At 37.1% G+C, this 12,241-nt stretch overlaps 1 protein-coding gene across 1 annotated transcript in view; it reads left to right on the top strand.

Moving 5' to 3' along the window:
- Positions 1 to 11,696, top strand: part of LOC130876000 (transmembrane protease serine 11D-like) — a 60,167-nt gene extending 48,471 nt beyond the window's left edge. The window contains exons 7-10 of the mRNA XM_057772374.1: positions 83 to 260; positions 4,525 to 4,784; positions 8,499 to 8,641; positions 11,535 to 11,696. Of these exons, the coding sequence (XP_057628357.1) occupies positions 83 to 260; positions 4,525 to 4,784; positions 8,499 to 8,641; positions 11,535 to 11,696 (743 nt within the window). The remainder of the gene's footprint in view (positions 1 to 82; positions 261 to 4,524; positions 4,785 to 8,498; positions 8,642 to 11,534) is intronic.
- The last annotated feature ends 545 nt before the right edge of the window (positions 11,697 to 12,241 follow it).

Below are 12,241 nucleotides of genomic sequence, written 5' to 3'. Positions count from 1 at the left end.
AATGAGAGAGAATCGCTGCAGTAATTTTCTGAATGGGAAGAAGCATCACCAGGCCAGCAGGTTAATCCTTTTTTCTTGTCAGAATGTGGAGCCCGCCCGGACCTCATCACACTGTCTGAAGAGAGAATCATTGGGGGCACTCTAGCCGACACAGGCGACTGGCCCTGGCAAGTCAGTCTCCAGCTCAATAATGTCCACCATTGCGGAGGTGCCCTGATCAGTAACTCGTGGGTCCTGACCGCAGCTCACTGCTTCAGAAGGTGAGTCCACAGCTACTCTTCCATCTGGGAGTAATCAGGAAAGACAGATATATGGAGACTCCACCCGCTACCCCTAGAACCCAAATAATTCAATGGAAATTATTTCTGAGTCATTTCTTTTTCATTTCTGGAAGTATAATTGTCTTTTCTCCTATGGCATAATGATTTGCTAATAGTTCTCTTTTCCAAATGACAGTACTACAACATAGCAAAGAAAATAAGAATCACACACTAGAGTGCTTGATTTAAATTCTTATAAAAGTTCATAGAATTTACATAACTTCACTCTGTTTTCTTATTAGGGCAACACTACTACCTAAGTGCTAGTATTCCTGGTTGGTCTGGTTACGGTATTGTTTTTTAAAAACTATTACATTGCTGTGGTCCAGGCTGGAGAGATGGTTTGTTGGTTAATAGCACTTGTTGAGCTTTCAGAGAATTAGGGTTCAGTTCTCAGTACCCATATGATGGCTGTAGTTCCACAGCATCAACACCCTTTTCTGAGCTCTGCAGGTACCAGACATACATGTGGGTGCACATACATACATTCAGGCAAAGCATATACATCAGGTTAAATAAGTAAGATAATTTTTAAGTTTTGTTATAAATGATTTTCACATTGTATTACATAAGCTAAATAGTAGACTGATGTTGGCATAGAGACTAGAAAATCCCATTAATTTAGTTTCACAAAACTGACCTAATGCCTATATGGAACACAATACTCTGCTTCATAGAAGCACCAAGTACAACCACAGCAGTACTCCTACTTGAGAGTGATTATGTTAGGCCATTTACACTTCAGAGTGAGCAGACTATTACACTATTACAGTAGTGTAAGTGACGGCTTCAGAGCAACTGTGCAAACATTCTGTCAGTGCAAGCTGAAGCTCACACTGTATCTAAGAAAAGGATTTCTTCTGTGTTCAACATGAAACCTTCTAGTTTCAGGCATATATTGGTACTGGATATCCAAGGCTTAAAAAACTAAAAAAGAAAATCATCTAGGAAAGTAAACTCAGGTGTTCCCCTAACCATATCCATTCTTTTCTCAGTCTTTTTCAATTAGCAAAATACAGCATCCTTATCGTACACAACAATCCACTCTCAAATCAGTCCAAACTTGTTTCCAAAAGTATGCATCCTAAGCTTTGGGCTGTCAGCTTTTTTTCTCCTCTAACTCTTTTTACATTTCCCCATCTACAAAACTCCTCAAGTTGCTGTTTTTTTTTTTTCCCTAAAATGCTATCATTTCCAAATCCCCATTTGTTCAGACTGGAATGCTTTTGGATAGCCACAATTCAAAGAGATGGATGGTACTGAGAGCTGAAAGCACTCTCTTTTATCACAGTTCTTTTTTTACTAGTCCATTAACTAGATGAAGAGGATTAAACATGAACACAACTTGCATACAGTTTCTGAACAAAGATTCCAGAAAACCTCTCCTCTTTCTGCTGCTGTTTTATAACTCAATGTTGGTGAATAAATTTAAATTTTACTTGAGAGATTGCCCTCAAATCATATAATTCAGGTTTAAATAGGCATATGTGCTGCTGCATTTCAGGTAACACAGGGAACAAAAGTCATAAAACCAATTCAATAATCAATGTCACATGAAATGCCCAAAAGTAAGACTGACACTATTGGCTTTCAGCCACACCCACAGTATGGAAACCAAAAGTGTAAGTGCCTGGACTCAGCAGACTTAGGTGTAATTGGGGATGCACTAGAAACAATATTAGATCTGTATTCTCTTGGAACCTAGGTATCAAAAACCAAGGAAAGTATGTCACCATCTTCAATGGTGTAATCACAAGTATCAACAATGAATGCCAAAGCCATGCAGGAAATGTATTTTAATTTTGCCACCATAAACCTACTCTCCACCTTGTGGAACCACCAGAGCTGAAAAGCTATGTGGACTATGTCCTGGTACCCTCTGTCCTGATCTGAGCATCACCAAGAACCATGAGCAGGCAGTTGTTAAGGGATAACCACCCTTACATCCAGGTACGGAGACATGATGCGGCTCTACTGAAAATTACTCTATTATCATCTCCTCATGGTATTTTCTTACTTTTCATTCCAGTTTTTCTTTTACTTTTCTCAGCAATCTTGGTTGTTTTCTGATAGTATACTTGTCTCTTCCACCAGTATATGGAACTCATAAAGGATAGAAATCATAATTATTTAGTGTTTTGTTTCCAGAGATTTTCCTCACACAAACTAGACAGCCATGGCTTGCTAAACTATGAATGGAGAGAACTGTAACTGTTCTAAGTGACAGTTTCCTTTATTCCAATGCCATGCTTGACATATTTTTCTTATTTCACTACTACTTCACAGTCAGTCACACCTTCTACATAAACTATGGAATGAGACACTAAATGGGCATAATTATGATACTGATTTGTGGCAGAGATATTTACATGTAAATGCTCATATTTAAGTTTTTCTTTACAATTTGTAACTGGGGTGTATTCATGTGTAATCAAGAAATTTGTACATACATAATTTTGATATTTTTGTATTAACTCTACTATCTGAAAACTCTTAAATGATAATTTAATTGAATTTTGCATGTACTCAATCTGAGGAGTAGTAATATTAAGTTAAACAACTTTCAAAGTTAGAAGCACTTATTGTCATCAGTATGCAAAAGATCTTTTTTAAGTTATATTTTTTTCTTTTCCCATTCTTGGATTCCACTCAATAGACTTACTGGAACTAATGAATTTGAATATTTCTAAATATTCACAACCTGTTAAACTTGTATATACTTTTGTGGATATATGCTTTTAATTTATGACAACAGCAGATTATAAAGTTCTGTATTGTTCTTTATGGTTTTTAGGTAATGATGGGAATTCCCTTCTGTTGGAGCCACTGTTGTTCATGAATTCACCATAATCAGTCATCATATTTACCCCATCTCATTAGGTTGCTGTAATTTCCCATTGCCACAAAGAACACGTACCCTAGACATACACAAGAACATACACACAAAGGAATACTATCCATAAATCTTTAGAAATTTTTCTGATATGTGCCCTGAAGTAGACATGCAACTTGACAAATATACGACAGAGCTTTCCAAATGTTTAGTTTGACCAGAAATACAAAAAAATCCAAATTTCTATCAACACTTGGTAAAATGCTCTTGTTTAATTTTTACCTTTCGTATTAATGTGCATTCTGTATTCACTGCTATAATTTCTACTGCTCAATAGTCAGTGTTTTCAAGCATTTTTTCTTACTTCTAGGAGCTGTTTAGGTCTCCCTTTCCATGAATTTCCTATTAATATTTCATGCCCATTCTACAATGGCTTTCCAGTCCATTTACTAATAGTATATAGACATTATTGTAGAGCCTTCAAAGCTTGTAGGTATTACCTGGGAATAGTAGAGTGTGATACCAACACTTGCAATGCAGAGACAACAGAATCTGGAGTTCAAGATAATCCTCAGTCATCTAGCAAGTTCAAAGAAAGCCTGGAATATATGAGACCATCTAAAAAAATACAAATATTAAGAATTAATCCGTACTTTCTGTGGCTTCTCACTTGCCTGATAAACTTGTATATATTATATTTAATTTTTATTAAATAAAACATCCATTTTTACCTTACGTGTGTGTTTTTAGGGTATATTTTAAAACTCTATAGTTCCAAAGTTACAATAATAATTTCCTCTTTTTATACATATGTATATATTTACACACTATACATATAAAACATGCTCAAATTTAGTACAGAATAATCATTCATCTATTAACAAGAAAGATAGCATTCATCCTTTCTGCTGCTTGGATAGATCTTCCTTCTCAAAACAAAAGAAAAAAACAATAATCAAAGGAAATGAGTTAAAATATAAAAGATAATGATTTCAGAATCCTTTGTTGCTTGGACGGGAACATCAGGGAAGAAACATTCCCCTACACTAGTTATCATTAACTATAGTCTTGGGATACACTCACTGGGAAAAAATGTCAAGATAATGTACTACTCCAAGATGTGTTTTCTAAAACTCTTTCTCTGAATAGTTAAAATAAAATGACTAGATAAGCTGCTAGTAAGGAGTTCAATACTGCTATGTGATTACAATTCAGGAAAATGTATCAATGAGATGTTGGTGGTAAATACAAACACATTATATGAAATTCTCAAAGACCCAATATAATTAATTATATATCAAGCCGAAGTACACATACATGAAGTACTTGTGGATTCCCTATTTAATGGCATGTTTCTGGTTTTGTTTTTAGCTACTCTAATCCTCTACAATGGACTGCCACCTTTGGTGTTTCTACAGTACTTCCTAACTTACGAGTGAGAGTAAGAGCTATCAGAGTCCATAACAATTACAGACCCACAACTCGTGATAATGATATTGCAGTTATACAACTTGAAAGACCCATCACATTTACCAGAAATATCCATAGCGTGTGTCTCCCAGCTGCGACCCAGAGTATCATACCTGGTTCTGTTGCATATGTCACAGGCTGGGGATCGCTCACTTATGGAGGTAAGTGTCTCTGGAAATGAAACCGCTTAATGACATCTTGTCTGTTATTTGTTACTATGGAAATTCGTTTTTGAGTTTTGACACAGGGTCTCACTTTAATCCAGCCTGGCTTGGAATTCATTATGTAGCTCAAGCTGGCCTCAAATTCATAATACTCTGCTTCAGTCATTCCCACCCCCAAATGATGGGTATAGGGGCTTGTACCCCTACGTCCAGCTTTGTATTTCTTTGATGTGGAAACAGCCTAAGGACAACCACTACTACAGAACCATCTATATCTAGTCATCTCTGACTCTAGCTACAGCTACTACCCCAGGGCTGTAAAACAAGAAATGTTCTCAGAAACCATAGGGATTTCTAGACAGAGAATTTCTTTTTTTGTTTATTTTATTGAGCTCTACATTTTTTTCCGCTCCTTTCCTTTCCCCTCCCTTCCCCTTCAACCCTCTCCCATGGTCCCCATGCTCCCAATTTACTCAGAAAATTTTGTCTTTTTTCTATTTCCCATGTAGATTAGATTCATGTATGTCTCTCTTAGGGTCCTCATTATTTTTTAGGTTCTCTGGGATTGTGAATTGTAGGTTGGTTTTCTTTGTTTTATGAGTGAGAATATATGATATTTGTTTTTCTGGGTCTGGGTTACCTCACTCAGTATGTTTTCAAGATCCATCCATTTGCCTCCAAATTTCAAGATGTCATTTATTTTTCTGCTGTGTAGTACTCCACTGTGTAAATGTACCACATTTTCCTTTTCCATTCTTTGGTGGAGGGACATTTAGGTTGTTTCAAGATTCTGACTATGACAAATAATGTAGCGGCATAAATGAACGGCAGACGGAAATTATAATAAAATATTTAGCTTTAATTAGGGAAAGACTCACAGAACCGAAGTTCCAGCGGAGAACAGGAAAGCAGAAGGGGTGACTGGGAGCATGCCCGCAATCTTTATAAGTAAAAAATATCCTCGGGGGACCCCGACCCCCTACTAGCAAGGTGATTGGCTGGGTCTCCCCTACATCATAATGCTATTATGAACACAGTTGACCACTTTTCCTTGTTGTACGATTGAGCATCTTTTGGGTTTATTTGCAAAAGTGGTATTGTTGGGTCTTGACGAAGGTTGTTTCCTAATTTTCTGTGAAATCGCCACACTGATATCCAAAGGGGCTGTACCAGTTTTCACTCCCAACAGCAATGCAGAAATGGTCTCTTTACCCCACATTCTCTCCAACTTAAATTGTCATCAGTGTTTTCAATCTTGCCCATTCTTACAGGTATAAGATGGAATCTCAGAGTTGTTTTGACTTGCTTTTCTCTGATGACTAAGGATGTTGAGCATTTCCTTAAGTGTCTTTCAGTCATTTTAGATTTCCCTGTTGAAAATTCTCTGTTTAGCTCTGTACTCCATTTTTTATTGGATTATTTGTTCTTTTTTTTTATTGAGCTCTACATTTTTCTCTGCTCCCCTCCCTGCCTCCCCATCCCCCCTTCAACCCTTTCTCAAGGTCCCCATGCTCCCAATTTACTCAGGAGATCTTGTCTTTTTCTACTTCCCATGTAGATTAGATCTATGTAAGTCTCTCTTAGTGTCCTCATTGTTGTCTAAATTCTCTGGGATTGTGTTTTGTAGGCTGGTTTTCTTTGCATTGTGACCAATTTCTTGAGTTCTTTGCATATTTTGGAGATCAGTCTTCTACCTGGTGTGGGAATTTCTATAACAGAAATATGTAAAGAAAGGGATACAGCAACCTAATAGAAACATCAAAGTCAGCACAAGACAACCCAAGACCAAGTTTTCAGCACAAAAGAGATTTATTTGTCCCAGAGAAACCAATGGCAAGGATAACGGACAGAGACAGGAGATAGAAAATGAGAGAAAAGGGGAAGGGAACAAGGAAGAGGGGAGGAAAGAAACAACAGAGAGGGTGAAGTGTTTGTCCCAAAGGAACGGCCTCTGCTTATAGAGGAGACAGATGTGACCCAGAGGCAAATGGCTGTAAAATGAGAAACCCAGTGTTAGGATGAGCTGGTTAATTTTGGTTGGGCGTTTTAATTATGGTGACATAAAGGGGGGTTGATTGTTGGACTTCAGTACTTTAATAACTGGACCTTGGTAGTCAGTCTCAGGAGAAGGAAGGGCCAAATAAGGGAACAGACCTTGGGGGCTAGCTTTAGGAATGTAACTTAACAGTTTTTAGCAAGATAGAGGGGATGAAGGAGAATGGCAAAACCTGTTAGAACCATATTTGCCATGCTTAGGCTTGCCAGAGCCCCTTCAATAAGTTCCTTATTAATATAGAAAGTCTTTGATTTTCTGTGAAGAAAAGGAGACTTAAAATAATAATGACCTGGGGACTTTAACACCCCTTAAAGTACTACCTTTAATTCTTCCAGGATGAAATGAATCCTTCAGCCACAGCAAGGAACTCCACGTAGAGATAAATATTGATCACATTTATTTATTTATTTTTGTTTTGTAATTGATTTTTATTGAGCTCTACATTTTTCTCTGCTCCCCTCCCTGCCTCTCTCCTTCCCCCTTTCAACCCTCCCTGAAGGTCCCCATACTCCCAATTTACTCAGGAGATCTTGCCTTTTTCTACTTCCCATGTAGATTAGATCTATATATGTCTCTCTTAGTGTCTTCATTGTTGTCTAAGTTCTCTGGGATTGTGGTCTGTAGGCTGGTTTTCTTTGCTTTAGATCACATTTATTCATTGAATGAATAGAAATGAGTTGATATTAAAATAAGCACAATCTGAAAGAATAATTAGAGCCAAAAAAATAATAACACAATCTAGTAGGAAGTGGAAGAGAAACATTAGCAATTTCTTTGGGCTATTACAGACATGGTAGTGATTATCCCTCTAGGGACTAATAAGTCTTAATTGTCTCAGAGAGCATTTCATTGTGTTCTTTTAACGCAATAGATAAATTTTATACCAGCCACAGAAAACAGACAGGGCTCTGCTGAGGGAGCACTAATATCAGAGATTAGTCCTGTAAGGCCAGACCAATTTCTCTTTCGCTGCTAAATGTTCACTGATGTACAGTTTTCTAATCCCAAATCCATCCGTAAATAATTTAAACAGTGCAAATCAATTTTAACACAAGTTGTTGGGTTGGGTTTATCGTTGTTTTTTGAGGCCAGTTCTCATGGTGGCTGAGGTTGACACCAAATTTACTACGAAACTGGAGCTGATTTTGAACTCCTGATTTTTCTATATTTACTTTCTAAATGTTGGGATTACAGGCACGTGTCACCACATTCAGCTATTTACTGGTTAACTCTAAGACTATAAAGGAAAACAGATCACAAACTCAAAAAGAAAAAGGAAAGAGACGCTTGTCTCCCTAAAGGAGTTATCTTTTCTCTCCTACTAGAATCTTTGCTCAGGGCCGGGCGGTGGTGGCGCACGCCTTTAATCTTAGCACTCGGGAGGCAGAAGCAGGCAGATCTCTGTGAGTTCGAGGCCAGCCTGGTCTACAAGAGCTAGTTCCAGGACAGGAACCAAAAAGCTACGGAGAAACCCTGTCTTGAAAATTAAGAAAAAAAAAAAAAAGAAGAATCTTTGCTCAGCTTATGTGCATCTTTTGGTGCCTCCCTTTTAAAATAAATAATGTTTTGAGCATTTATTCATTCTCAAATTCAGCACAGATTCATTAGTCCATATTTTCTGAAGACTGTTTCATTTCTGTTTTTATACTAAACAGGCAACACAGTCACAGATCTACGGCAAGGACAGGTCAGAATAATAAGTAACGAAGTATGCAATGAACCATCTGGTTATGGTGGAAGCGTCTTGCCTGGAATGCTCTGTGCTGGGGTGCCTTCGGGTGCAGTGGATGCATGCCAGGTAGGTTCAAGACAACCTTATCAATGTCATCACTGAGAAGTTTATAGGCATTTTCAAGCTCGTTACTCTGTCACCGGCATAAAGATACAACATTTGCTACACACAACTCTGAATCTCAAAAAATATATGCCCTTAATTATAGAGGAAAAACATCTTTTATGAATCTCATATGTCATGAAAATATTAACTTTCAATTGCTATGAATGTTCAAGCCAATATTATACAACATGGTGGATACAATTAAAGATAAAGTATAATCTGCTTCAAAGTTGCTAGAGATTAAACTTTTATGTTTTTATCACAAGGAGCAATGTTAAGGTTTTGAATTGTAGAAATATTAGCTAGAAGCATTTTCTATCCTACAAATATATAGAATGACCAATTCATAATAAAATAATCAGTTGCTAAGTTTATAAATAATTACCAAGTTTTAACATACCATTTTATTTGTAAACACTCTTCATTCTCAGTCCAATTTAAAAAAAATTACTATACCATACAACTACCAAAGATATCTAAATTTTGAAGTACTTTAAAGAAAGTAGCTTAGTTATTTGAGCCACAAAGGGTTCTAAATTATATAATAACAGAAAAGAAAAAGAAAAAAGGGGGAAGGGGGAAGAAAAAGAAAAGGAAGAGGAGAGAAAATAGGGAAAACGAAAAAAAAAAGAAAGAAAAAGAACTTTGTCTCTAGCCTGTAAAATTTTAAATTAAATACCCCAAAACAAACAGTAAGTGTGCAATTTTCTTCATTAGTGATTAGTATAAAATTTAATATCCAAATTTTAATGAAATTGATGAAACTTAAGACAAAGGATTCCATTTCTTTGTCTGATACTAAGCCAATATAATCTCAGGAGCAAATAGTTAAACATTATAAATATTCAAGTGTCTTCAGGTGTGGAGCCCTTGCCCACCTTCCACAATGACAAATTGTCAAGTTTCATAAAGCCTTCTAAAGAACTTAGCAGTCAGAGAGTAACCCAACTTGACAATTTCAGATCTACTGAATATTGGTTACAACAGCTTAAGGGGATAGCATATTAAAATGTTCTTTTCAGTACCCCTCTCTCATGCAATCAGCTTCTGTATATAAAACTCTGCTCTTCACGTCAGCCAGGTTAATGATGTCACTATCATGAAATTTTTCCTTGTTTTATATTGGCCTCACTGATTGTTACTTGAAACACTCTAACACACAGATTTTCTGTCTCAAAAAATATAATAAATAAATAATATTTTACGAAGAAGTTTATAGTATCAATTTCATACAGTCATTCAAAAATACATCTTTTCATTTATTTCTATGTGACATTCCTTGTGTTAATGCAACTAGATCGTCCCTGCACTTATCAGGTTTAGAAGCAAGAATGCAAGTTCAATCCAGGCAGTGGTGGTGTACGCCTTTAATCCCAGCACTTGGGAGGCAGAGGTAGGCAGATCCCTGTGAGTTCCAGGCCAGCCTGGTCTATAGAGCTAATTCCAGGACAGGCTCCAAAGCTACAGAGAAACCCTGTCTTGAAACAAGCAAACAAACAAAATAATTCAAGTTCAAGCATCTGCCACTAGGCAGTAAAACTAACTAGGTACAATAAAAGTTACATGGCACTCATAGGTAGCATTTGCTTATACATAATAGATAAATTATAATTCAGAAAAATTTGTCAGTATAGGAAAAATAGTATGAAAAACATAGCAAGGAAATCCCGAGGACTGGTCAAATGGAGCATGAAGCATCATCCAAAGGAATGAGGTACCAGCCAGCTTCATGCAGTACTTGTCAAGCAAGTTGATGATTCACACACTGACCTTTCTCTCTGTCTAAACTACTAATTAAATAGGTATGGAAAACCTAACTACTAAGAGCAGTCAAATGAGTAGCTAACTTTTCTAGACATATGTTTGGTGATAATAGCTGGGTTTTATTAGTACTGACTGTACACCAAGCTCTTCCCACAGTGCTTTGTGCTCACTTAAACTCATAAAAACATCATTTATTGATAAGAGAATTGTAGTGCAGAGATGTTAAAGAGCTTCCTGGAGTTCACAGAGCTGACAGGTGGAGGACTCAAACTCAGGCTTTCTAGCTCCAGAATTCACAGAATTAACCGATAATATAGTATCTTTTAAATGTATCTCCCTAATTAGATTATTGCGTGTATAAGTGTTTAGGCAGATGGTTATTGTCATTGGCTGATAAATATGTCATAAGATATGCTTTACTTAATGTCGTAAAAATTTCTTGCCAATTATTCACTAAAAGAATACTGGCGGATGAGTTACTAAGCATCAAGCATCTCACTGGGTAGTAAAGAAAGGGCAGTAAGTGACGAGTCTATAAGCTCATTCTCTCAAAAGCTATTTCACTGGCATCTCCTATGGACTAGACACCTAGGCTGCAGCTGTGTCAAGAACAAGGATGCTTCCTTCCCTGGTGGACTTTGCAACAGCACTGCTCACACAGATATTGGTCAAGTATCAAAAAGCACAGAATGCTAACTCAAGGAGAGCTGACCAGTGAGAATAATCAAGCCTTCATAAAATATTAAAGAAGCAGTGACATAGATACCACAGAGTATGAGGTCACAGTAAGAAGCTAATGGAACCCCAAGATGGAAGTACAAAGGAAAGCAGAGGGTCATAGAAGGCTTCCTAGGGTGAAAGACTAAAATGGAGAGGAAGCCACTAGAAAGAAAGACTAGCTAATGAGCTTTACATTTTCTCAGCCTTGCTTGTATACTTGAAGGATTTCAGGCTTGTTTTCGTGGCTTATTGTCTCTCAGAAAGACATGGGCTCGTAAATGACTAGAACTTCATCTACTGCCGTAGAAATAAACTGCAGATTCCAGAGTTGCTTTTCCATTTAAGTAATCAATTGCTTTATTTCCTTCAGGGTGATTCTGGTGGCCCACTAGTACAAGAAGACTCACGGCGGCTTTGGTTTGTTGTGGGGATTGTGAGCTGGGGCTATCAGTGTGGCCTGCCAAATAAACCAGGAGTGTATACTCGAGTGACAACCTACCGCGACTGGATTCGTCAGCAAACTGGAATCTAGTGCAGCAAAAGCAAACATGCTGTGAAGTGTGCATGTAATTGTACCTGACTCAGACGACATAACTGAGCTTTTTAACTGCAAAGGAAACCGGAAATGTCTCATCTTAACATAAAAATGTGCCTTAACCAACAGTATTTAATATTTCTTTGTTAGTATGGCTTTTTACTTTCTCAAGGAAAACCCTGTGTACATTGTATTGTATCATAGTTACGTAAGAGAAGGAATATGTTAAACTAGTTATAGGGTTAATAATTTTGGTATAGGCATGGTAAGTAGTGAGAAATTAGGTACAAGGAGGAAGAGTCGGGAGGGCTCTCTGATGTCTCATTGAAGCTGGTAGTACAAAGAGTGTGGGTTATGCGAAGGAAGTCGGAGCTGTATGAGGATAGAAAAACAGTATCTATTTAGAATGTATGGATAGTTAATATTTTCTAGAAAAAGTAGTACTAACATTAAATTTTGAAGACATTGTACAAAAATTGTAAAACTTGAAGCCAGCCCAAATATTTGACAAGACCACATTCTTATACAAAACTCCCAAGAAG

The sequence above is a fragment of the Chionomys nivalis genome, chromosome 6, assembly GCF_950005125.1.
Source record: "Chionomys nivalis chromosome 6, mChiNiv1.1, whole genome shotgun sequence".
NCBI classification, from domain to species: Eukaryota; Metazoa; Chordata; class Mammalia; order Rodentia; family Cricetidae; genus Chionomys; species Chionomys nivalis.
Note: the sequence above shows the minus strand (reverse complement) of the source record. Positions and strands in the feature narration are given on the sequence as shown.